The sequence below is a fragment of the Xiphophorus maculatus genome, chromosome 12, assembly GCF_002775205.1.
Source record: "Xiphophorus maculatus strain JP 163 A chromosome 12, X_maculatus-5.0-male, whole genome shotgun sequence".
NCBI lineage: Eukaryota > Metazoa > Chordata > Actinopteri > Cyprinodontiformes > Poeciliidae > Xiphophorus > Xiphophorus maculatus.
This window is the reverse complement of record NC_036454.1, coordinates 17,202,575-17,229,545: the sequence shown is the minus strand read 5'-3', so window position 1 is coordinate 17,229,545 and position 26,971 is coordinate 17,202,575. Positions and strand designations below refer to the sequence as shown.

General features: G+C 41.2%; 1 protein-coding gene across 5 annotated transcripts in view; it reads right to left on the bottom strand.

Annotated features, from left to right (window-relative positions):
* The window catches only part of LOC102220920 (smoothelin-like), a 52,858-nt gene that overhangs the window by 9,661 nt on the left and 16,226 nt on the right, over nt 1–26,971 (bottom strand). For all 5 annotated transcript variants that reach the window (XM_023343674.1, XM_023343675.1, XM_023343678.1 and 2 more), the window contains exons 3-10: nt 26,016–26,094; nt 25,846–25,924; nt 24,739–24,818; nt 19,425–19,512; nt 13,482–14,185; nt 12,124–12,175; nt 10,514–11,107; nt 8,204–8,277 (exon numbers count right to left, since the gene is read on the bottom strand). In XM_023343674.1, the coding sequence (XP_023199442.1) occupies nt 8,204–8,277; nt 10,514–11,107; nt 12,124–12,175; nt 13,482–14,185; nt 19,425–19,512; nt 24,739–24,818; nt 25,846–25,924; nt 26,016–26,094 (1,750 nt within the window). The remainder of the gene's footprint in view (nt 1–8,203; nt 8,278–10,513; nt 11,108–12,123; nt 12,176–13,481; nt 14,186–19,424; nt 19,513–24,738; nt 24,819–25,845; nt 25,925–26,015; nt 26,095–26,971) is intronic.

Below are 26,971 nucleotides of genomic sequence, written 5' to 3'. Positions count from 1 at the left end.
GCATTAAATAGCTGAAGCAGAGTGTAGTTCTCTAGCTTTAATGCTTTTTAAAACAACAGAGTCCAGGTTCAGATATAGCTCAGTCCACAGCTGCTCTCAGGGTCCCAGAGGGACCATGTCTCACTAGGGGGGGACAGCTACAGAGCTGTGCAAACAAGGGTGGCCCCTTGTTTGTCAGACTTTTCTGGACACAGAGTTTTGAACCCCTGGGACAGGCTGCACTGAGAGGCTCTTGACCGATAAAGAATGCTTTGGGACGCGACCCAGCCAAACATGGACTCTGAGGCTTACAACCACGCAAAACGACTCAAAGGAACCATGTTCGAACTTCAGTTTCCACCCCAATCAGCACAAAATATACATTTAGTTTTTCCTACAGCAACCTTTGCTAACCCTTCTCTCTTCCAGGCAAAGACACCAACAGAGCTACCATAGAGAGCTCCTGTGCTTTATTTGTTCCTCAGTGTGCTCTCCATCCTCTTCATCCCCAGTTGGTTTCAATAGACAAACTAGTGATGGTCTCATACAAAGCCTGGTTCTGCTGGAGGATTCCTCCTGCTAAAAGGGAGTTATTCTCTTCCACTGTTACCACACACTAGCTAAGAATGCAGAATGCTGTCTAATAAGATAACCCTTAATCATTGACTTTGTTCTTTAGATCAACCAACTTTATAACCATTCATCCATTCATCCTCCACTCCAGGCAGGAAGATATCAGGTGCAACTTTGAGCTGCACTCTGGCTGCCCTGGTGTCTCTTGTGTCTGTTTTTATTCAGTGTCCATTGATTGGGTTTATCACAGTTCCACACAAGACAAGTTGACTACAAGACAAAGTTTGAGTACACAGAGGGAACCGACATATGTTTTGGGAGAACATGCTAATCCTACGGAGAAAAGTCCTTTGCCTGGAACCTCTTGCTCCAAAGCAACAATGCTAACAACCGAACCACTGTGTCTTTTCACCAAATGGCCTTTAATGATGAACTAAATGTACATTAATACAGTTAGTATTAAATTGGACTGCATGCACTTTAGACTGACATATGCTGGAAAAAAATTCATTTGATTAAATTTCATATAATTAAATATGAACTGAAGTCATTTATCCTGTAAAGAGAATTAAGATGACATTTGTTGCAATCTGGTGGTATTTTAAGAAAGTGAGTTTTACTAAATTTGGAAAACATAATGAGGTCGGTGTCCATTATTACATCAGAGAGAAACGGTGAAACAACTTTCACTGCAGGAGCTGATAAGCAGACTGAGATGTCAAGCGCGATCTTAGAAATGTTGCGAATGTTAAATGTCAAGAGTAAAAGGAATATTTTTAAAATGAAACAATGTACATAGAGAATGTGTTGCTCTCTGTGTACATCTACAAAAGAAGCTTTGAGATAAAGAGCCAGATTGTTATTGGAGGCAGATAAACTGAGGTTTAATTAGCGACAGACAAACCCAGTTTATTGAAAGACTGATAAACAAACGGTGTTGGTTTTGTCGTCATCATTTCTTTGCACCTTTCTGTGTACATTATGACATTGCAACAACTATCAAAACAAAAAAAAAAAACAACCATCGCAACTGAAATTAAAGAGTGTTGATGACTGGACGGTTTTCATCTCAATCTGACCCTTTTCTGATCAGCATTGCCAACCGGTTCACTCTGATAACCACTGTTTTCAATAAGTTGAATTCATAAACTTTTCTCAGTTTCAGTAATGTTTTTAAAATCAAGTGAGAGGAAACACTGAGATTTAGGAAGCTCTGATAGGTTAAACATGTTTCCGGGTTTTTTCAGACAATAAGAACGAAAGAAAAGCACAAAATCCAGCAAGTAACGGGAAGGCTAAATAAAAAACAGCAAAGTTGTCATTTTATCCTTTTAAACAGAGGTGCCCATAGTGAGGCTCACCTGCTGTTTGTGGCCTTTGAGATGACCAAACCCCAAGCCTCTGGCAAATTAAGAACTCATGTTCTGGAAAACACAAAGTACTCATCTTTCAATAACTGTGTTATTTACTTCTATATAACCGTCATAGTAAACAGAACAAAAATGCAGCAATAACCCTAAAATTAAAATCCCACCTCCGTTAGGTTGTGTTAGTTTCACAATATTAAGAATGCAGCTCCAATTTCTTTTTATGTTATGCCTGTGAAAGAGAAATCAGAATAGAAAACAAAGACAGCTTCAGATTGGTGTACTTCAAACTAAAATATATTTTTGCTTCCCACCAAACAGCAAACAGAAAGCCGTGCCCACACAGACACACACACTAAGGAACTATCTGCCCAAACTGACTGACAGCTGAGATGTTTTTCAGTTGAAGTGAGGACATGATGAGGGATTAAGTGACCAGAGGGGAAGTGTAGGTCAACAAGAACACGTACAGAACAAAAGGCAGCAACACTTGGATGCCACCAACGAGTCGAGGAAAGCTGATCCACGGCTAGATTGTGGATCAACTGGAACAAAAGCATACCCATTGTTCACATGGCTTATTTAAATTAAAAGGTGTCATGACCAGAAGGATTTACAAAGAGTAGTACCGTGTTGCTGTCAGGAGACATCGTTGATATCACAGATGGTGCAGAGAGCGAACGGCGGGTCACAGAAGTTGATGAGGGCTCTGACGAGTCCAGTGGGCTTGAAACAAAATCCTGGGCGACAGTTTGATCTGACAGTCCCAAGATATCAGATGCTTCCTGGAGCACGCCGGATGGAGAATCTCTGGACATGCAGGTCGAATCACTGCATGAAAATTCAACTGTGCTCTTGTTGAGTGTGCATGGAGGGCCATCGTCGTTGGATGAAGTTTTGGTTTCATGTGGGATAGAGCAGACTTCCTGCAGGATTCGATCAGGCAGTCCAGTTACTTGACAGAGGGCCTCCACATGCCTCACCATCCGTTCCTGCTCAGCTTTAAGCTGGAGGTTCTCCTCCTGCAGTCTGGAAATGGCTTCCAGTAAACCAGTCATATGGACCGCTGCCTCCTCCAACTGGACATCCACTTTCTTCCCAAAAGCCTGCAGGTCACTGTGGATCTCCTTCACAGCACATCGCAGCATTAACTCAAGCTTCTTCTCGCTAAACTGCACCTCCTCTTTGTTGTCCTCTTCCTTGGTTTCCTCCGGGGCAAGCAGATCACCGATCACCTCCTCCAGGCCAGACTCGGCACAAGCACTTTCTGGAGAGCCCAAAGACTCTGCAGGCTGCGAAGCTGGAAGGAAGTCCAGGTTCACCCCAGGCATAGTGACGGAAAATGCGTTCTCTCACAAATCTCCTCAAAACTGCAGCTTTCTTGGCGAATTACCCGAGAACAAAGTGGTTATTACCTCTCACAGAGCAGCAGAAGCGCTTCTCTCAAACTACGCCTGTTCTTTATACCCTCAACCAGCAGACCCTCTTCACAGGGAGCCAAATAAAAGCCAATGAGCGCGCAGCGACTCTCGTTTCCCAGGCAGCACCCACCCACTTATTTCTTGGGTGCAACGGACAGTATATTTATCTTCTGCCCTGCGGTTATTCCACTAAGCCGGTCACTCTTTGAGGGTGGGGTGGGGGAGAAAAGAGAAAACAATTTGAAACACTCACCCCTCCCACATCAACCTTCCTTTTATTTTGGGCACGTCCTTCACACCTCGACTGGAAGGCAAACAGTGGTTTAGACATTGCCACAGGCCATGGCTCTGTTTCACTCCTCCTAAAACTGCTTTCTAATAAAATATGACTGAGTTCCAGACTGATCAGCTCTTTTGAACAAGAACGACTGAAAGCAGAGCCCCACAATTAATACCAAAGCATGAAGGGCTGATCTCTTCCACAGTTTTGGTTTAGACCCCTTAGTAATTAAGAAAGACTCCAGCTGCTGCTCACATGGAAACTTTAAGTGCTGTTAAAGTCAGAGTGCTGACAGACTTGTGTGTGTGTGTGTCATCTTGTTTGATGTTCAAACTTTCCTATTAAATGTAGACTGTGGATATACTGCCACGTTGAACTCCTTGTATTGGAGGCATCTGTAACGTGCAAAGAATGCAGAAAGTGAAACTCTTGATTCCTAACTACAAGCACTTCCCAAACATCAATGCAAAAAAAAAAAAAAATTGTCAAGTACTTATTCCTTTTTTAAGTATTCACACCCGTTTTTCTACATTTTATTATGCTAGGATACGAGTAATAATCTGCAGTGTTTTGTGTACACCTATAAACCTTCCTGATAATCATTTGCAGATCCTCTTTTTGCTGCAGGTCTTTCAGAATATTTCTCTACCAGCTGCACATCTAGATTTCAGCTCATTCTTTGTGCAAGAGCTCAAGCTCAGTCAGACTGGATGGAGAGGATCTGTGAACTTCAGTTTTCAAGTCTTGCAATAGATTCTCAGCTGGATTCAAGTCTGTACTTTGACTATGCCATTCTAACTCAGAAATGCGCTTTATTCTGAACAATGTGGCTGTTTGGTTTGGATTAAAACTATGCAAATATCACCATGTTTTGTAGTGCGAGTAGCATCAAGAACTGTTCTGCATATCGCCTACATGTCTTCTGGCAAACCTGACTTCTTTCTGGATTTCTTTGAACACTTATTTTCTTCTTCTTCTTCTGAACAATTATTTCTGGGTGCTACTCTTCCACCCAGGCCAGATCCTTGGAGAGCATAACTAAGTTCCCCATCTGAGCTGAGGATCTCTGAACTCCTCTAGAGTTACTGTGAGCCTTAAAGGTGCTTTCTCTCTTAACCCTGTAACTAAACTATTACTGAAACTCAGAGGGGAAGTCAAAGTCAAAGGGCAGCAGTTGTCTCTGACCTTTGCACGTTAGCAAAACACTTCACTGGAAGTATTTAGCTCCAAGGGAAATGAATAGAGAAATGCTGAGCAGCAGTAATGAAAAACAGCTTTTACCCACTGAGGACATTTCATCTAGTTGTTTATCTGCAACAAGATAACTCAAAATATCAAAACCAGAAGGAGGAACATGCAAACCTTAAAACTGGATTTCTGATTAAAGTGAAACTGGCGGTAATTTGATAAACTCATTATGTCTAAATATAAAGAAAAAAAACTATTTGAACTCAAGATGCTTTAAAACAATGCAGCGATTGTAGACAAAAAGAGCAGCTAGACATTACATTTTCTCTGTGACACATGTGAGTCTGTGGTATAATTCATAACCATGTGTTGCAGATCACCAGGTTCTTGTCCTCTGGTGGCAAAGTGAGACAATCAGCCACCAGGTTGCTGGTTAGGGGTGTCTGCGTCCCAGATAACGCTGCAGGTCTAAACCAGACTCAGCAAAGCTGGAGTGGTCCGTCACCATACTGAGAATTTATAACATTTCTCTCTCAGAGTCTGATTTACACTTCGTTCCTCTGAAAAACCAGAGCAATCAGCATCAACAAGTTTTATTGGGATTAAAATGATTGGAGCAAGTAAATAACAGAGGAGGGGAGCTGTGAGGTTAGACCACCAAGGAGAAGTCCGGACCACCCAAACGGATCAGGGCTTCCAACAGGAACCATGATGGTCAATAAACACCAGCAAACAGGAAGAACTTGCTCAACTCACATTACCCTAAAGTCTTCATATCACTCCCCTTTCTAACTGTAATGGCCATTTTTCCCACCAGACCGCCACCTTTCTAACAGCCATGAACTTTGACAAGGCAAGGTCTGAAACAGAAGAGCTCTGAAAGCATCTACCTCTGGCTAGCACTGCTGCGCCCCATGTTGATGTCAACCATCAGTGTTGGCTGCTGTTTTTACAATCTCATTAGCCAAGTCAGCCTAAGTCTGTCTGGTAAAACTTGAGAAAATCCAGGCACATGGAGCTGATACATCGGCTTATCCAACCGATGACAGGAGAGAAAGACTTACTGCGGCTTATCGCCGGAGGATTTCATGTTAGGCTGCTTATACGACGGCACGACGTTACGTGAAGCAGCTTAATGTTACAATCTCTTCTTCTAATTTACATAAAATAAAATGCACATTTATGGCAATCCTTGCATGATGAGTGGGTCTGGCTGAAGAACAAAATTGCTTTCTTCCTGGAGATGTTCACTTTAAGGTGATAAAGCAAGACATCAGAAGTCGGTGTGCTGTAAACTTCTCCAAATGTTTATTCCTGACGTGCCAGGTGTGCTCACTGTTCTCCAACAAACCACTCAGGCCTTCACAGGACAACTGTATTTACATTAAACAAAGTAAATCTTACTTTTTTTCTCAGTAAGTTTTTATTCTAATGATATTTCATAAATGAAACAACCCAGGTAATCACAGAAATCAAAACAAATAAATTCTTAAATTAAGTTAGATGTAGAAGTGGAATAAGTTGAATAAGCATTAAACACATAAATAAAGGAAGCAGAAAAAATACATAAAAATCAACTACAGCGAACCCTCGCTGTATCGCGGTTCACCTTTCACGGTCTCGCTGCTTCACGGATTTGCATCGTGAATTGTGTTCTGCATTCTGATTGGCTAAACAGTCTCTCCGCTTCTTCTCTACCTGTGTGTCAACAACGTTGCGGTTTAATAAGTGCACGTACGTAAAACAGATTGCCAATTTCAAGAATGTTTTTGCCCAGAAGAAAAAAGAGCGACAACAGCTACCGATAACTATGTTCTATGATAAAACACACCTGCACCGCGGGCTTTAGAGGAAAAAAATCGCTACAGAGCGGAGTCAGGGTGCAGCGGCTCAGTCAGAAGAGCAGTGAAATACACGTGAGTCACTATTTGTCCTACTGTACTTTGTATTTTTTTTCATAATCATTTTTCATTTTCTCCCGTTCTAATCCAATGACTCGGGTCGCGGTGGGGCGGTGCTGATCTCCGCAATTTGAAGCCTTCAGTTCGTATTGATGATTAAAATTATTATTTTACAGTACAGTAGTTATTTGTAAAAAAAAAAAAACAACAAAAAAAACGTTTATACAGTACTTTTATTTGTTAAACAAATGTTTGGGCCTGTAAAAAGGTTTTGTTCTTTGGTTTCAATGTATTATGGAATATTTCATTGTATAATTGTAAAAAAAATAAAGGTTACTACTTCACAGATTTCGCCTATCACAGGTTCTTTTTGGAACGTAACCCCCGCGAAAAACGAGGGTATATCTAAAATTAGTACTCAGGAAGTAATCCTGTCTCTGTCAGAGCCAATTAATATCAGCTGGTGTAGTTTCTCAAGAAGGTATTGCACAAGAATTACATCATGGTGGGTAAAAGCAAAGAGCTCTAAAGACCTTTATAACGCTATTGTTGGAAAACATACTGATGAAATCGAAATAAATTTCTGAATGAGTTAAAATATAGAGTATTTAACATTTTAACATTTTGTGCTAAAATGTCCAGGAATAGTTGGGGTCTGTTTCCCAACCAGTGTTGGCGTCTCATCAAGAGCCTAACTCAGGAAAACCGTTTTAACCAGACACCTTCGACCCTCGCTGCAGCCATGCAGAGGCTTTCCTTCACAGGCCTCCAGGGCAGAGCCCTAATTAACCAGCTTTTTGATTCCATAACCAGATTACGGCCGCGCTCCAAATGCAGTCGTTAAATTAAAAACGTAAACAGGACATAACTCCGCTCAATCCCTCACTCTCAATTCACAAAGAAGCTTCCTTTCAGGGAGTGAGAAGTTTTAAAGAATGATGCAAATGGGAATGTTAAGAATCGGCCTTAACCTCCCAGGTCACGTGAGGTAGGAGGGGATTTGTTTGTGCTTTCTGCTAATTCTCACACCAGACGTCTTCCAGCTAATAGGAACATGTGCAAGAGATGCTTCTCTGAGAGACAAAGCAAGTGATGAACTCGCTGCAGCGTAAACTCCACAGACGGATACAGACAGGTGTGATTTAGGGAAATGGTTGCCAGATAAAACCCTGCAGAGAGAAAAGCAAGAACACCTCCCTTCTCCCCTCTGTCTTCTTCACATACCATACAAGGACAGATATGACTGGTGGCCCTTCTCTGTGTTTGATAAACACCGTTCCTTTCTGCTCTACCTCCTTTCTCCTCACTCTGTTCTGTTCTCCTGCTTCTGCTGGAGGACCTTCCCAGACCTTTAGAGGTGATTTCTAAGCGTGAGTTGTGGCTGAAACGCCAGAGGACTCACACAGAGTTCAAATTTAGAACATCATCTGGGAACTTTTGTTTCCAAGTATTTTTGGCAAAGCTTTTACGAAACACGTCCTAAAAATATCCTACCTTGATGGAGGATCCGCTGGAGAAGGTAGACGAGGAGATCTTGAATGGCGCTGCTCTTAGGCCAAGGGTCAGCTCTGAAAGGCATGCACAAAGCAGGAACTTAAACATGTATAACTTTGGAGTTGTTTAAAGACTGGAGATGTGTGCAGGATTTTCCACTCTGCTGGTGTGACTCAGTCAGCTGCTGAAGCTTTCAGAATAAACATTCATCCAATTTAAAAAAAAAAAAAAAGAGGAGAAAATACAGATTTTTTAGCCTGAACAGTTTTCCTCATTAGGCTCCCGGAGCACGCGTTTGAGTTTCCTTGGGATTCATTGCTTCCCTCATCCAAACACACACACACACACACACACACACGGAACAGCTGGATCACAAACCACAGGAGTGATGCACCTCAGCATGACGCACAGCACATTTACAAGCTTTTACGGTGCCTTTGAGGGAAACCTGAAACGCAGTTGCAAACTACCTTCACTCAAACCCGGACAGGCGGATTCCAAAAAAGGAGTTTTAAAACTATTAAAGCAAATTGGGCTGAAAAACAGCTCATAAGGAAGCCCCCGCAGGGCCCAGAGTGCATCATCAGGGAGGGGAGGGAGACGAGGAGAAGGAAGAGACAAAGAGCTTTCGGGTTGCACAGGTTCTGCTTTCATTTTAAACAAACTGTTTAGGTTGAGGATTACGGTTGCTGACAATCTGAGAAACACCAGATGCTTTAAATGGGCTCAGAGATAACAAATAAACTGTCTTTAAGTCACTTTTTTAGTAAGAGATCTTGATGGTTGATAAAATTTAATAAAACATATTTGAAGCTAAATTAGTTTTTTTTTTTTTTTTTTTTACACCTTTTAACCAAAGTAGATCAATTTCACAAACACACACAGACAAGTTGGGCTCAATACACTGCAATTGAAGATACATTCCTAAACATAATAATTTCCATTTCAGCACTAATATTATAAAATTGTACCAGTTTTTCCTCTTGCCATGTTACCATTTTTATAAAATAAAAAAAATATAAAAAACAAGCTGAACGAAATCACAAAAACTCACATTTGGGATTTTATATTTGATTATATTTTGACAGATATGCAACAGCCCTACATTTTCTTTAATCTTCTCCCTCATATCTCCAGCACCCTCTGTTAGCTTATGGATCTGAGTCTCCAAAGTCTTCATTAATTATGTGCCTCCATACATCCAACTAGTCAAATATACAGTACTATCAGCATCAGGTGTATGTTAAAATTAACTAGGCAACCCTCTGCTGGTAGATCATATTTATCTGAGTCGTTTTATAACATTTTCATAGAGTAAGCCATGAGACGTGAAATTCAAATCATTTTAATTTAGCAGGATATGAAACAATCCCCTCCCTGGTGTGAACTAAAGCACCGTTTCTAGAAAACGTCTTGCGGCAGACGGGTTCTTTGTAAAACAACCAAACCTGCAACAAGAGAAAATAAGGCGGGAAAATATCCAGCATCCTCTTACATTTCCCTGCTTATAACGAATTTAAAATCGTAATAATATTTGAAATATTAAAATAAATCAGCTGGGAAATCAGAAGGGTTTAGGTGAAAAAGTGGGACAGAAAAAGTAGGTGCTTAAAATTGCAATTACTTTCTCCTTTTAGCAGTACACAACGTCGCAACTGTGATTGTTAGACTTTTACTCTAAACAATTTACATTAGATCTGAGCATTGAGGTCAAATACATAATCAATATTCAGGGAATAAACACATGAAACTTGAAATTTCCCATCCAATCAAATGAAGCATCCATGCAGTTCTTTATGATTCCAAAATAACACAGACTCAGAGTGATGACAACTTTGATATACTGTGCAACTTTCACCTCTTGCTAGGCAAATTCACAAAGAAAGAAGATGTAACAGGAACATTTTTCTCATTATAGTTAAAATTCAGATGAATTACAGACAGCCTGTCTAGTTTTAGATAAATATGTACTGAACAACACAAAGTAGCGCTCTGTGTGGGAAGACAAGACTGTTCATTCTCCCTGTAACAATAAAACCATTGAGTTTGAGCTCAGACAGCTTGTTGTTTCTGCATTTGTTTGAAATCTGCTCTCTGTTGTTGACCGGTGACCTCACCGCCCCCCATCAGGGCTGAGAAACGTGCCCACTCTGTAACAAATGCTCTGCTTATTATTCAGCCCTTATATCTCTCTGGATCACCTCGCATGTTTTGCTTGCTTAGTCTCACAAAAATCCCACTTTGAGTCAACTGACCAGGATTCCAGCTACTCTACTAGAAATTGAAAGTGTGTTTCCACAAAGCTGTTACCTGGCCTCTGTCCCAGAGTGGTGATGCGCGGCGTCATGTTGGTGATGGGCATCATGTTGCCTCTCTGCGTTGACGAGGATGATGATGATGATGTGGATGTGGTGGTGCGGCCATCCTTGATCTCAATCGTGAGGAAAGTCTTCATGTCGGGGTCTTCCTCTCCCTCAGGGACCTGCGTCTCAGCTGCTCTCCCTGGGGTCCGCTCTTCCTCTGGCTCAGCCGAGGTAGGCATATCTTTCTCAAGCCTCGTCCCGCCCAGGGAGCCCTGCGATTGGCCGGTTGAAGACAGAGGTCTATCAGCCACTCCTTTGAGGGGCTGAGGTGCAGCTGGGCTCTGGGACGCAGCGGTGTTGGACACTGAGCCTACACGTGGCCTGGCTGGCGTGTCTCCAGACATGCCGGGGGATGCTGATGTTTGTGCAAACAGCTCTGCAGCTCTGGAGAGATTCGTCAGGCCAGAGATGGTCCCGTTTCTCAGAGGGGTCTTCTTCAGCGCGGGGGGATTTTGGCTGGCTTCTGTGAACTTGCGCATTCTGTCTCGAACAGAGTTGGTGCGGCTGAGCTGCTCCAATGTAAAGTCTTTCTTTTCAGGTGCTGCAGAAAAAGAAACTGATCTTAGAGAGTAATGAAATGCAGAGAAGGAAGGACTAAATTAGTCCTAATTATTTCTTATACCTTTTACAATAACTGTATTGTAGTTTATTTTGTGTGTGTAGTTAAGTCATTTTAATTTCGTTTTGTATAATTTTTTGTTTTTAAGCAAAACAAATGACTCATTGTCCAGGGACAACAAATGAAATTAGCCTTTTGGCTATTTCTGGGGCATTTTCTGAGGCAATATTAATTAATGTGCATTGTCCTAACATTTCATATTTTGCATCGTAAAAGGCACTTTCACTACATCCAGGTTCAAAGTTTGGACAGTTAATTTATTTTGATCACTTTATCATAAAACCTGAAAGCCCCAACAGATCCCATCATTCCTTTGCTTCTTCTTGGGTTGTTTTTCCAACTTTTTTGACTTTATTTTTGTCATAGCTGCAAAGAAATATATCATCTTAAGTAGACAAAAAGGGAGCACCCACTGTTAAGTTCAGACTTTTACAAATGTAAAATTTACTAAAATAACTTCAGACTTTCAGGTCACGCTTATCGGTTTAATTTTCTGAATCACGTTTATTATGCCTGTGCTTAAAACAGGAAGAACCCAAACTGCACATAAAAACCCAGTCAGATATGGTTCAACTACTCATAAAGCCAGCAGAGTTGAATGACGAGTTTTTATGTGCCTTTGAGTCAGAAACTCCAAAATAAAAATATTGATGGCTGAAATGCCAACGTTTGGTCTGGAAAATTGTTTTAAAACCAGAGAAATCCACAAGAAATCTTCTGCATTTAGACAATTTTCATCTGGACTGGAAATGACTACTACTATCATTAACGTTATTTATTTTGCTTTCTGAAGATGATCTCAAAGCCCTTCACTTTCAGATTTGTGAACCCGGACATCGTGGCATAAAAGAAACTGATTTAAATTCCTAACATGATGCGTTTCCAGAAAAAATATGATCCTGCTGGATGTTGAGTGTTGAGCTCAACTGGAGTCTTACCAGTTTCCTTGGTCTTTCCATGACTAAATGTCAGATTTCCATTAGCTGTTATCTAAAAAGGAAGAAAGACAAACAAAGATACATGACAATCAGACAGAGGAAGCACCAGAGATTAAAGGTCAACATGCTCTGCTGGCAACCACAGAGCGCCAACATTGAGCTGCAGTGCAGATTCACGAGGAACTGGAATCTGCATATTGGGACATACGCACGCACGCACACACAGATGATGCTAAATTCAGCACCAGCTGCTTTGGTTTCATTGTGTAACATACTTGGTGTCGATATGGGCCTCTGTTCTTTTCCTGGCACGGCAGCCACAGCTGGAGCCTGCGGTGTTTACATTACTCTCAGGAGACCGGCTCCACATCGGCCCATTTTAGAGCGAACAATAAAAGAAATCCGGGGCCAGCTTTGGGTGGACGTGTTTAGAGAAATGACACGATGCCTCCAACACGATGGGAAATGTTCTTCAACAGCAACCAGTCGGCACAGAAACAGAAACTCAGACTGTTTTTGTTTTCCAAGAGCTCCAGGACGAAGAACGAGAGGAAAATATCCCTCCCTGACAGCAGGTGAGACTGACATGCCGCTGAGCTGAAGCAGAGACAGTCAGGTGCACCGTTTGTTTGTGTAACCAAGTAACAAAAACCAAACAGCATCCACCAGAAGCTCGGCTTGTTGGGTTTTTGGATGACGACTGGATGCTGAAGAATGGGGCCATGGAGTTCATCAGGTATGATTAAATGGAAACCCTGGAAGGTCAACGATCCTGGAGGTTAATGTGCAGCTTAGCGCCACCTTCTGGTGGTACGACTGTAATAAATGCTAGTTATTTACCTTATTATTGATTGTTTATTACAAGAATAAATGAACTTTTAGATGATATTGTGTTTTTTTTAGATGCACCCATGGAGCATGCATGCTACCGGGAAGATAATGGTATGCAATAGTAAATGTTTATGCCCAAGATCTGTGAAGATGTACTAGGGCATCGAGAAAGTTCATATGAGAGCATGAAGTTCCTGACTTCCTGTCTGTAATGCGTTTCCTGTCAGTTCTGGGTGATTTTATTTCATTTCTTTGTCATCTTGCACAATGGATTCCCTCGACTAATGATTTGACTAAACAAATAAAGAACAATAATTCCTCTAGTGCAGGATTTTAAGATTTCCGTCCTTCTGCTTAGGCCACAACTTGGTCTCTCCTTTAGTTTTAAGTCAGCTTGTTTGCTTAGCTGCAGTACTCTGACACCTAGTGGTTTTCTGAGGGCCCACATTGGATATTTTACCTTTAATATGCCTGAATAATTTTCAGATATTTAAGAACCATGTTAATAAGTTGATGTATTCACTAACCTTTTGAATCTTGAAGTTCAACTTTCCCTGAGAGTGCCCATTAAGGAGCCCGTTTGCAGGATCTCTTCGAGATAAAACGGCCCCATCCGGTTGGTCCTGGTCATGACTGCGGTCCTGGTCGCTCTGAGTCTGGATGTTGGTTGGACTTGTTTCAGATTCTGAGTCAGTGCTGCTAACAGAACCACTCACTGGTCTCTCTACATCCTCCGTTGGAGCTTTGACCTCAGAAGACAAACTCATGCTGAGGTTGGAGGTCACAGAGTCCATCCGTTGTCTAGATAACGCGCCCGTGCCGTCTTTGTTCCCGGACCCCAGACGGGGTCTGACACATGAATCCGAGACATCCGATCCCAGCCTCTGCCTGGCAGACGACAGGGAGCTGATGCTGCGCTCCGAGGCAGCGGAGTCGAGGCGACCGCGCTGCGATGAACTCTGGCTCCTGTCTGAGGCTCCAGAGTCCAGCCGGGATCGCTGGTTGGAGCCCAGACTCCTCTCCGAGGCAACAGAATCCTGATTGGACATGGAGTGCACAGAAGTCCCGCTACGGTCCGAAGCCGTGGAGTTCGACCTTGTCCGGTCGGACAGTAACGAGTCAGACTCTGGAGTCATAGCTTCTCTCTGAGGCTGGATCAACATAGGCCCAGAAGTGTCATCTTTTCCCAAATGATCAAGAACCAAAACCATGCCTGAGTCTGAGTCTTTGCCTGAAATAGATAAGACAAAAAGATTAAAATTAGACAAATCTGCAAATTTTCTCTTACAGGTCAAAGGCTGGAAAATATTAAGTCGTCCCACATTTTTTAAAGTTCTTTATTGCACCATATACCAACATATTTTTGTATGTAGTGCTTAGAAAACTGAAGTTTTATGGCAATACACATTTTGCTTTAATGAGTGCGTTTTCCCCTTAACTATTCACCCTTTATAATGACTGAAAGTGTTTTGGCTGCAGCTCAGTGTCTGCCTTTATTGGGTGACCTGGTCTGTGCTCAGATGTCAAGCCCCATTTATTTATACACAGCATGTGCTATGTTTTATGTTATATAACATCATCATCAAAATCCTTAAGAATGATCTCCACAGACAGTCGAGCACAGAGTAGCTGCAACACTAGTTAATATTTTCAGTCTTCAAAACAACGCCTTGGTTTTATGAAGAAGGAGAAAAACCTTTTCTGCAAATTTTGTCCAGAAACAATTCAAACCAGATGACGGATTATCAAATGGTAATATATACAAAAGGAAATGAACATGCTAATTATGGTCTAGCATTAAAATGCAGCCAGCATGTTGTCCACATCGGTAGAGCCGTGATGTTGATGTTACTGTAGGTGAGTCACTTTTGAACTAAAGCTCCTGTTCCCTGAGAGACATCAGTTTAGTAAATGAAGGAGACACATGGAGTCTTAAGGGGATGTAGAGGTTTCCTGTCCCTCAGTTACTGACTGACGTCTGGGGAGAAAAACAAAACATCTTGCGACCATAGTCTGAGAGAAACAAGAAACTGGAGAAAAAGTGGAAGCAAAAATGAGAGTAGAGATAAGCATTTCCCTTCTCTGTCTCCTTCTCTGATCAGGAAACCGCACTCCAAACAACAGAGGTGCCCACATCCTCCCCTTGTGATGGTTTCTACCTCCAAAACTCTGTGGTATGCTACATCCTGGGATACTTGAAGGTGTTCATCTGCCACAGATGGAGAAACCATGTTGTTTCCTTCTTATGTGTAAAAAAACACTTCTCAATGACCTTCGTTTGGCCCAGCTTTGCAACAAACTGGGTTTCTCTGCCTGTGTATGCCTTTAATTCAGAAAAGCCGAATCAAAGAAGGACTCTGACAGGAGGCAGCCAGCTCTCTTTCTGAACTTTCTGACCAAACTCCAGGTCTGAGTTTAGCTTTTTTCTTTCTGTATGGAATGTAAAGTATTCCAGCAAAGCCGTTTACCTACCTCTTGCTGCACATTGCTGGTCAGCTGACTGAAAAATAAAACTGCAACACTTCCCCCTGACATTTTTCCAGTCACATGAAGCATTACTCATCAAAATGATCAAATATCCCAGGTACTCCTACTACATTTTTGCCTATGTTATAAAAATAATTAAAAAAAATACCATAGATTAATCTCACTGTGATGACTGATAAAAAAAAAAATACAGCAATTAGATTCTGATTTTTATTAGAATTTTTTATGAAGCTAAGTTACACAAAAGGAATCGCTTTCTAACTAATTGAAATAATCTGATTGGTATTTATTAATTTCACTGCATCCCCGAAAACCAAAGTTGCCATGTAGGATATATTTCTCATCTTCTGACAGATAAGAAATAAAACTATCAAACTACTGTTGTATAATTAAAATGAGATTATTATGTAATAGGATCTGGATAGGAAATGTGATTATGGTACACAATTAGTACAACATTTGCTGCCATGAGTCTAAATCTAATGATGTTCTCGTCTAAAACCCAATTATGATTAAAGCAAGAGCCGAAGCACGTTGCCTCTTCAACACACTCTCACGTTATTGTTCATGAGTTAAACTCTGGGAAGCTGTCATTTCAGTTCTTCTACATTTTCTGGGAAAAACCCCAATGGCTGCATAATGAAAGGCTTTTTATGTATGAAAATAGCAACAAAGGCTGCAGTTGGGTTTTTTTTGCCAGCAAACAAGAATATAGCAGAAACAAAGAACAACCAGGAGTTATTTCTGGTGCCTTCAGGGTGAACATCTGACCAGAGAATCCATGTTATGGAGAGGTCAACACGAGTGCTTTGTGTTTTTATTCTTCGCTCAACAGCTCAGGACAACCGCCAATAATATTCAAACTTAACTTGATAAACCATTTTATTTATGAAACAAGATTCTCGTCAAGTCTTCAAATCCAGAAATGTTGAGGCAAAGAAATTTTAACATTTATCGAGGGGACATAATCACGTTTTTAAGCAGTTATTTTAAAACCTTAGAGGTCAGATGTTATACAAAATGATGATTTCTTACAGTTCAGTACCAGTTATTGGGTTGGGCACCTAACCATGGTAATCTTACATCACAGGTCCTGGCTCAACTCAACTCTAGATGCCTGCTGCTCGTCTGTTGTCTGTGATTTAGTCAGCTGCAAATCGTGCATCCAACTAAAAATAAACTTTTTTGTTGATTTGTAAGACCTGGGTCCATTTCTGAAAATCTGTGTTAATTTTCACAGTGATGACAGGCCGTGTTGGCTGCTGCGTGTATCTGGTCTGTGAACCTCAAACTATCAACAAATCCTATCAAAACAAAGAATAAAAATGAGTCATTTTAGCAAATCATCTATAAAAACAAGGTCAGATGAAGCAACTTTCCCTGAGCGTCCCTGAGGAAAGTTTGAGGATTGTAGCCGTCTACGACAAATAATTTATTTAGCTTAAACAAATGTTTTAACACTGCGATGGACTGGCGACCTGTAGCCAGTCCATCGCAGTAGGTTTGAGCATGTTGGCTAATGGATGAATGGAAATGTTTTAACAGACATTTTCTTCTGCATTTTGGTTAATTTATGGTTTCCAGTCGTATTTGTTGGGTCCAATGAGGATGTTGTTCAAAGTGTGGCATTACAAAGCAAACTGTGGTGTGGTGCAATCTGAACAGATGGAGGAAAACCAGTTCACCAGCTACACAAGTCACTCAACTTCTTAGTACAAAGAAAAAGCACCATGATTTATTTGGACACCTGGACAAAACTCCTGCATTTTTTGTGGCATTTCAATAAAAGAACCTTAAATCAAAAGAACTGTTAGACTGAAACAGATGAGACTACAGCTTGTTAATGAATTTGGCATCACTTGATGCTGCTAACCAGTCCATGGCTGTTCCACAGTGATTTATTTAAAGCAGAACAAAAGCTTCTAAAAATGTGTGCATTGTGGCCCAACCTCTGTTCCCTCGCTGCGTTTCTATGTGAAACTGTAATAAGTGTGTTTCAGTCTCTTTTGGGATCTTAAAATGCAAGGTCAAGTCCACTGAGAGTCTCTGAAAACATTTCATTTCCTAAATCATAGACTTACACGGAGCAGTTTCTGCTGCAGTCCAGTGCAGCTGGACATTTGCTGCTTTAAGGCAAGAGTCTAAATAAATGCTTTTTTTTAGGTCAGGAAGGAAGCTATGTATTTCAAAAAGAAATAGATTGTCTTTTTGCCACTTTCACTCAGACAGTTCAACAGTTTCAGTCCCACCCTGACCACAGTCCACTGATTTTGTTGACATGTCCCTTTAAAGTATACCTTCTCCCTTTGCTTTTCTATGGTGGTCATCTCCGGCTGATCCTAGTTTCACCCCGACTTAAATTGTACGGTACGGATAAATCGAGAACTAGGGAGTTTTTCTGCCACGTTGGGACAGCCCACGTTTTGTTTTGGTATTGGATTTATTTAGCAGAGGTGTGGCTGTTGGGTTTTCGCCATGTTCCTCCCCACAACCCCACACTACCAAGCCCTGGTCACTGTGAAGGACAGAGAGCCCCGCCCAGGCCAGACCACACAGAAAGACATTTATTACGACCTTCGCCCTGAGCAGAAGCTTAGATAAACAACAGAAATACACTTAGAGGATGAAAAGCATCTCCTCTGGCCAATAAAGAGAAATGTCTAAACATTTTAAACTGTTTTATTGCTTGTAAAAACAGATCATTGTTTCTTTACATTAATATCTATGTAGATTCAACGATTCGGGTGAACGAAATGCATTCATTCCTCTCTGAAAGTACGCATTCATTTCACTTCATGTCAATTGATGGGAGGATTAACAGCTTAATAAATTTACTACAAACCCACGCTTCAAAAATCAGACTGTGACGAACTCTAAACACTTAATAAAGTCGGATGAATAAGCTTAATGTTCCTAAACTAATATGACCTCCTGACCGGCAGAAGAACGGCTCCTTCAGCAAAGAGGAAAAAGCTCCTATAGGTACGCGGAACAAAGGCGGTCAGTGTGGATTTAGTGATTCAACGGATTTTTACCCACAGTTGACCTTCAGGTGGATGTTTACAGTTTATACACTTCGCTTCTTGTATTTCACCGATGTCCAGAGTGTGATATGTAAATATGATGAAAGCGTGGAGGTAAGGGCGACAGTCAACACGCAGAGAAAAAGCTGCTTTCTCCAACACTAAAGGACATTTTAAGCTGAGCAGCAGCGCTTTGGGGAAACGCTTATAATAGTGAAAAGATTGATCTAGCAAATAAAATAAAGAATAAAATCAAAGGACATTTAAAATGCTTGGTGTTTATCCAATTTTCAGCAACATTACAATTAAATATTCTGCTTATATGGTGCAGCGGTATTTAAATGCCACTTGCAGCTCAAAATCCGTAGATCAGAGCTCTCAAAAACAAAGGATGTGAGAATTGGCGGTAAAATCTCCAACTGGTGGGTCTTTAATCCTTTCAGATCGAACATGTCGTCAACAATCCAGCCAAATTTGCAGTTCCGTAATTCCGTCACACTTTGCACTATGGGAAAAACTCCAACTGTTTCTAAAAGGAGAGACGTTGCGCTTTCCAGCCAATTTCGGGTTATTATGGTAATTTCACCCCCGCAGTAGCAGAGGGTAAAATTAATCACTCTTTTAGTAGACGGTAAATTGCAAAAATAACTCGCTACATATTTGAAAGTTCCAGTTATTATGGATAAATGGGCAAATATATTTACTCACAGGACATTTAAAGAACTGCGTACGACTAAAATAAGCAAACGTATCCAGGCCCAGATTTCAAACTTAAGTCTTAAAGGTTTAAATAAAACTACTTGTTTCAAAAATATGATTCAGACAACAAAAACCCACAGACAATACAATCCTTTGATAAAATCTTACTTTCATATGTTTTCTTTTTTAAATAAACAGAAGATTTTTTTTAAATGGGTTTTAGTATTTTTGAGCATATTAAATTAAAATTTGCACCCCTACCTTTCCTCTGCAGCTCTCTGTTGTGTTGCGCCCGCTGGCTGTGTAACTCCTGGATCGGGGCACAGAGATCACTGCGACTCTCTGACTCCTGTGGAAAAAACAAAAGAAAATCTTCACTACAGCTGTGAAAGCATTATTCTTCTTCGCTCTTCTTTTTTTTTTCAGAAACTTAATGCATGCACCACTTTCACAAAGCAAACCCACATAAGTTTAAAGATTTTCCAATATATATATTTTTTGCTGCAATTAATGGTCAAAAACTTTAGAATTAGAGGGCAGGACTGCATCCAGCGTGACTGCAACAAAATGCTGCAGCTTTCTGACTTTCCACTGGGGAGAGGCAGAAGTGATTTAGCATATGGAAAAGAGATGGGTAAGGTGTGGAAGAGGAAATCTACTGACAGGACTGTCTGACCTCGATGACCTCGAGCTCCTCCTCAGGAGAATCAGCTGCACAAACAAGAAATACATGCATACACACTTGTATCTACACTCTTAAATCACAACTACACACTTTGGCGTGCAGACACTAAGTAATTTACAAAATTAATGAATAAAAAGTTTAAAAAGGTTTGGGTGCATCCTGATCTCAAAATGTACTTTTTACTCCATATCTGAGGTGTAAGAATAAATTATTTTAAAATTTTTTGTAATGTGGATGACATAAACTCTTATTTAGGGGCATCTAAGTAAAAGGCATGCAGTGCATAGTTATGCCAACCACTTCGGATTACTATTTGTTCAAAGCAAAAAATGAAAAACCTTCTAATTTACAATTATACTCTACTTTGCGTTAAAAGGAATGCAAATACGTTTGTAAGGCAAGTTACTTGTGCAACATTTTGCTTGAGTTTTCAAGTGGAAATCAGAGTTTAGTCGTCCGAAAATTGAAAACCAAAGAGTGCATAAAAGATGATCTAAAGTAGTTTCTCTATAAAAACCCAGACTTCATTCTGGTGAGCCAAATTATGTCGTTGACCTCCTAAGACTCTAGTAAGGTCAGAGACACCACAGTGGGAAGCAGTAATCTAGCTGAACGCTCCCTTAATGAGCCCTTAACGTGTTTGATGAGTTTAGAGGACAAACACCATTCAATAATTCACCATAATTCAAGATGACTAACAAAGGCCACTGTTCTCCACAATAAAGCATTCAATCAAAACTCACGGGAGGTGAGGGAGATAACTGTCCCTGAGCCACCAACTCAATTAAAGAGTGCGAGTCCCCCCTCCCTCCAACTCTGCCCTGCTCCAACCAGCGGTCAGACAGACATCTTTTCAAAGCTCCCAGTAAAACCACAGGGAACGGGTTTCTCACAGACGGTGAGGCAGGGTGAAAAAAGATAGAGTGGAAATAAAAACAAAGTGCAGACCTGTTGCCAGCCACCATGCTGTCATTAGCGGCTTCCCTCCGGCACCAAAGGCCAGGACCCGACTGAGCTGCACCGACGCAGACCCACAATGCAACAAACCGCCCTGGCCCCGTCTCAGCCGGCCCCGGGTCGGTTTGTGTCAAACTCATAAACGAAAAACAACCGTCCCTTCTGGTCACCGCAGGAAGGCGTGGGACAAGAGAGTCCTCTGAGGTCAGCAAAAAATTTTTAAATAAATAGTAAAAACGACAGAGAGAGAAACACACCTCCTTCAGCAGCCGGTGCAAGAAGCTGCAATTTTCCATTAGACCCAAGTGAGCTCATGGCAGTGGAGGGCTCCTCTGTGTCTTCACGTGGAGGAGAAATATAGAAACCTGGCAGCTCACTTTCCATTACTGCAGCCGGACGAACCGCACACTTGGCTTGGCTCCAGTGACTTCACTACAGTGGCAATCATCTGAGGAAACCACCACAAGTCCTCGGCTCAGAGTCTCTGCATACCAGCATGATCTACCTTTGAGATTTTTTTCCCCCTTTTATCAAATTTCTTTTCTCTTCTCATCTCCAAACACAACTAAATCCCTCGCTATTGCAAGCGCCGGATTTGGTTTCAAAGAATTAAGCTCCTGTTTCTTCAGGTCTCTTCTTGCAAAAATGCTTACAGGACAGACAAGAACAAGCAAGACCGTCTGGAACCAAACAGCTGCCTACCTGGACTCACCTAAACAGCCGGCGGACCGCATCCAGTTTCAGATGAAATACAGTAAATATAAAAAAATATAAAAATAAATAACGATTTTCCCCCTGCAACGTCTACTCAATATTATTTGATTCTATAATGACTTTCAAGCCATAAATAATTGATGTAGTGATGAGATCAACCTGTTGCCAAACAGATCTGTATGTACCGACCTGAAATGTAAACACAGAGCCAGGCACGTCCCACTGTCCAATCAGATAGCAACAGCCTCGGACTGATTAAGGAAACCCTTCTTGATTAGGCTTTAGAGGAGAAACCAGAAAGGTTCAGAAAGTCAGACGAGCGTTTGATCTGGAGAGCCGGTCCAGCTGGAAGAAAATCTGAGTCACGTTTACCTCCTTTTCCTCAGACCTACTGCCCCAGTTCCAGTCTCTTCCAGTCTCTCTCAGCAGTAACCTGTTTGGAGTCAGGATGTCCGCTACTCTGCCGCTCTGCTCCCTCCGCCACATCACACACACACCCACACCCCCCCTCACGCCACCACAAACACACACAATACCAACAAGCCACTCCCTTGACTTCCCCTCCCTCCCAAGCTGTCTCCTTAGGGAAGTGACCCCCACCACACACACGCACACATTACGTCTTTCTGTCTTCACAAGGACTTTGTATTCACTTTTATTCATTCATTTCTTGAGCTTAACCCTAAACCTAAACATTACCAGTACATCCCTAACCCTGGAGCAACACTTCAATACTGTCCTCACAACGGGGTTTTTTTGAGAAAAAAAAGGGCCTTGCAAGGTGAGAACTGCTAAAACACACACACACACGCACACACACACACACCCCTCCCATACAGGTTAGAGCTGCCTGGTTGACACATTAACGTCTGACACTCTGCCTTTGCTTTGACCTCCTCCTTTCTATAATCCTTCATTTTTTATAGAAATCAACTTCACCTCGATAACTTCATGTTTGTGGCATTTCACAACATAATAAACTTTATAGTCTTAAACCAAATTATCTTTGCCATACAAACAACTTTTTAAAAAGCTAATGAAATAAAAAGAAGCTTTGACTTTATCTTATTTATCCTTGCATGTCATCAATAACCAACTAAGTAACAAATGAATGGTGGTAAACTAGAGATTTAAAAGCAACTTTCCTCTGGTAGTAAAGTGAGAGCCCAGATCAGAGGCAGCCATCACGCTGCCTCTGATTGCGTGCGACCGTCTACCGCTGGGGCGTATCTTGGACCACCATCTTCCACGACACAATTGCGAAGAGCTCAAAGAGATTGGCGGCTGTGATGTGAGTGGAGGAGCCCAGCTGCTGCTGGCTGGAGTTGTTTTTGGCCACATCCTCACTCTGGTGAAGACTAAACTGCTAGGTCACAGCTGGAGGCCTCGTCTTCTCCCAGACCAAAGTAAAAAAACAAAACAAAACAAAAAAAAACACATTCCACTTATTCATCTCTACAACCGACTCAACTTGTCACCGGCGCCTCCGTTCAGCTGTCCGACAGGAAGTAAGGTACAAGAATTAGACGTTAGCGCATCCTGTTAGCTCTGACATCCTGCTATCTGAGAGGGGGACCCACAGACACGGACTGGCTGCAGAAAACAATGCAGTGAAGCATTTTAGTGCATCACTGTGGTGCCCATTTTAAAACGAACTAACAGAACTTTGCTAACGCGTCGATGCAGAACATATTTTTACCTCAAGTCCTGAAAATTGCAGCAATCAAAGCTGTTAATGAGGACTAGGGCAGAACACGACATCAGGTAATCATACAACTATAATATTATTCTTAAATATTCCACTAATTATATACCTTTACATACATAGTCCCAAAGGGACGAGCCCCGACATCAGCAATCAGAGAGCAATGAGGCCTGAGCATTTAAGAAAAATAGGTGCATCTAGAATTAATTTCTTATCATAAACGTTTATAATTAAATCAGCCAACTACTCTCTTAAATGTAGCATCAGAACAAATGGCTTCCAGTCAATACATGACAAACTGGTTCTTCTGTTCATTTCCAGTTAGACATTTGTAATGGGGTCCTTCTGGAAGCTGCCGGACATCCAAAAATACTTCTGCAAAAGTCCTGACCAATACCAGAAAAATGGGTCCCATCATTCCTTAAAATTACTCAGCTGTCTCTATGATAAATACATGAGTTTAAAGTCGTGATATTGACTACAAGGCAATACGTTGTAGATCAAGTATGAACCTGGTTTTCAGTTTTAAGTTTCTAATCTTTTTGCTCTGGAAAAAATAAAACTCCCTGAGATCTACAGAAACCATCAGGACTGAAAACATTCCTGTTAACCACAACTCTCCTACAAAAAAGGTCAAAGATTATTTTATCAGTTACTTTTTTCTCATGTTTCAGCAAATTACTCATCTTACATCGACATCTGTTTGTTTATTTTCATTTTAATTCATTTATGAGATTTTCTTTTACTCCAGTTCATTTTGTTTTCCACAAAGGGCTTAGAATGGCCTTTTGAATGAAGGGTTCTGTGCAAGCAGTCACTTTGCCTCATTGAAAGCCTTAGTTCTGCCTGAAATGTGTGTATATGATAAAATGCAACTTTCCTCCACAGAGCTTTTATCAGGATCAGCAGTCAAGATAAAATCTAGACCCTTGTAAGAGCCTCAGGTCTTCACGTTTCAAAGCTTTGTCATTACAGTGAGAGAAATCTGAAGAAATCCTCTAAAGGAGAATTCAAACAGGTGCAAGATTTTACTTTGAGGTTATGAATGGCTGCACAGTTAAAAACAAGGAAGCTGCTGACTGCTAGAGAAAAATGTATGGCCTGGAGTAAACAGCAAAGTCAAGGCGAACTGCATCCTCCTCTTCAACCTCAGCCAGATCTTGCTAGGAGGATTTTTTGAAAACAAAACACATTCCTGAGTCCGTGGCGGCTGAGCCATGTGTTTTCTGAGTGTTTGTGCACGCGCCTGCTGTGGCCGCAGCCGTAACTCAAGTGACAATGCCCCTTCTTGTTGTTCATTGCTGCATTCTTCACTGGGTCCGCAGAAAAGAAAAAGAAAAACCCTCAGTGGTCACGGTTGTCATGCAAAACAAACTCTGCCTCCGCACACTGGTCCACGCTCAGATCATTTCAGTCACTGGAGGCTGACAATGGATCCTCCATATCTTACCCAACAGATGCGCCGGGATGTCTTTCTCAATTAAACCCTGATTGCTTCATTAGCATGTACTCACCGCAGCTCCCACAATGCTCTGGGGCGCAGCGCTTTCCGGCTCCAGGCGGCAGACGGAAACTTTGCTTTTCTCCACAGACTCTGGAAACACACAACGGTAGAACTCAGACAATTCAAAAGAAACACGTGAGAATGCGTGTAATCTGACTTCGACACTGATGAGATAAGTCATTCTGACATGACCTGACAAGGTGGGAGCTGCTTTGTTTTCATTGTTCTTAAAGTTTGCTCAAGGGTTAAGGCAGAGCGAGGCCCGACAGCTCTAAGCAATGAGAGGAATTGTTCTACCAGGAATCATACAGCAGACGGATCTGAATCATTTACATGTTTATGTAGAACAATGATATCTTTTCCTTGTGTTTAATCTAGCAGGGGGGTGAGAAGAGTTTTACCTTTAGGTTAACGCCCTCATCAGGCCAAACTCTGTCATCGCTCAACTCCTTGTTAGGCAACAAAAATGATGATGCACAGACTAGTTCATTTATATTTTCCAATGGGATTTAACATTTCAACTTTGATTTTTTTTTTAAAACTAAGAAAAAAGTTTAATTGTTCATGTAGGTTTTGTACACCGTTCAATGTCAAAATTCCAGGCTTCTCCAGGACCTTTTGTCCAGGATAAAAAGGTTTCCCAGAACCTTTTTAACCAATTTCTGAAGTACAAATACAAAATGTTTACAATTAATCTATTGTTGATATTACTACAACAATCCCACTTTAAATATTGAAGCTGCAAACGGTTCTATCCATCTTTCATCAGTTCAGAAGACTGCTGGAGAGATGGATGAAAGGAGGATGGATGGACAGAGAAATGGATTTAGATGGATAGACAAAACTAAACAATGGACGGACGGGGAACAAAAGTTAAAAAATGGAATCAGGAATGAAGTTTTAAAAAAAAAAAAATAATATATATATATATATATATATATATATACACACACACATACTCGTTTCCATGCTCTAATCTCTTCCTATACTTATCGAGCTGTGGAAAATACTTTCATTCCAGGTCTTTCCAGTCCATCGCTGCTTTTAATCCATAAACGGGTCCCAAGAATTAACCTTCATTGGAAAATGTTTCCCAGACGATCATATCTCGGCTCACCTTGCAGTTGCTCATCCCTGACCCGTCGGATCGCTGCTCGGATCATCTTCCTCTCCTCGTACTCGGCTGCAGCACGAAGCTGCAGGACAATAAATGCTTAGTGGATCCATGACACCAAAATATAGCAACAACATCAGAATCAACAAGACAGACTGATTTGTAAATGTCACCATTTTTGTGAGCTCGTCAACGTCCTGGATCGACTGAAGCTTTTGTGAAAGAACGTCCAAGTCGTTGCTGGATTCTGATCTGAGAAAAAAAATAATAAAGCAGTTAATTTATTATTAAAGGACAGCACACAGTTTTTACAGCCTGAAGAAATAAACTCAGAAATGCAAAGCGTGGACATAACGAGCAACAACCCAAACTGTGTGCAGTCGTCTGCTGGCCTCAGACTACTCCACTTCTTTCTGACTCAGTTCTCTCTTCCCTCATTATCCTCATTTTCCCCCCACCATTCCCAGCTATTGAATAATGTGCTGCTTGCTGGAGTTTAAATATTTCACATTCCACATACGAGAGGTGCGAGAATAGCTGTTATTTTTTTATTTTATTTTTTTGTGAGCCCACGTGAAGGGGTGTGCGACAGCAGGTAGGATTTCTCCAGCAGCCTCTGCGAGGCACCTCTGTTATTTTTGCAACTCGAATCCTCTGAGTGCCGACGTGAATGGGAATGATTACCTCTGTTAAGAGGATTTAGTGACGGAAAAGGGGGATAAAAAAACCCGACACTGTAGAGTGCTCAGTCTACGCCTGACATCAAATAGTGTTAAAGTGTTTCTTGGTCCAAACCACATGCTGCGACAATAATGCAGCCTTGACCTTAAACTCACTCAGGATTCAACGATTTCAACCAGCCAAACTAGACATGCACAATTAATTAATCTGCAACTGACTTTCAATGTTTTGTGTTGTTAAAAGATAAAGAGCAAAGAAGAACATGGAATAAAAGCATTTCAAAGTTTTGCTTGACAAATACATTTATTTCACTTTTTTTTTTTTGCATTGCCATCAACACACAAACGGACACGATCAAAGTAAAATAAAAAATAAAAAAGCACACCACATTTAAGTATTAAGAGACTTAAAAAGATGTTATCACTGCAAATAAATTTACAGCAGCAGT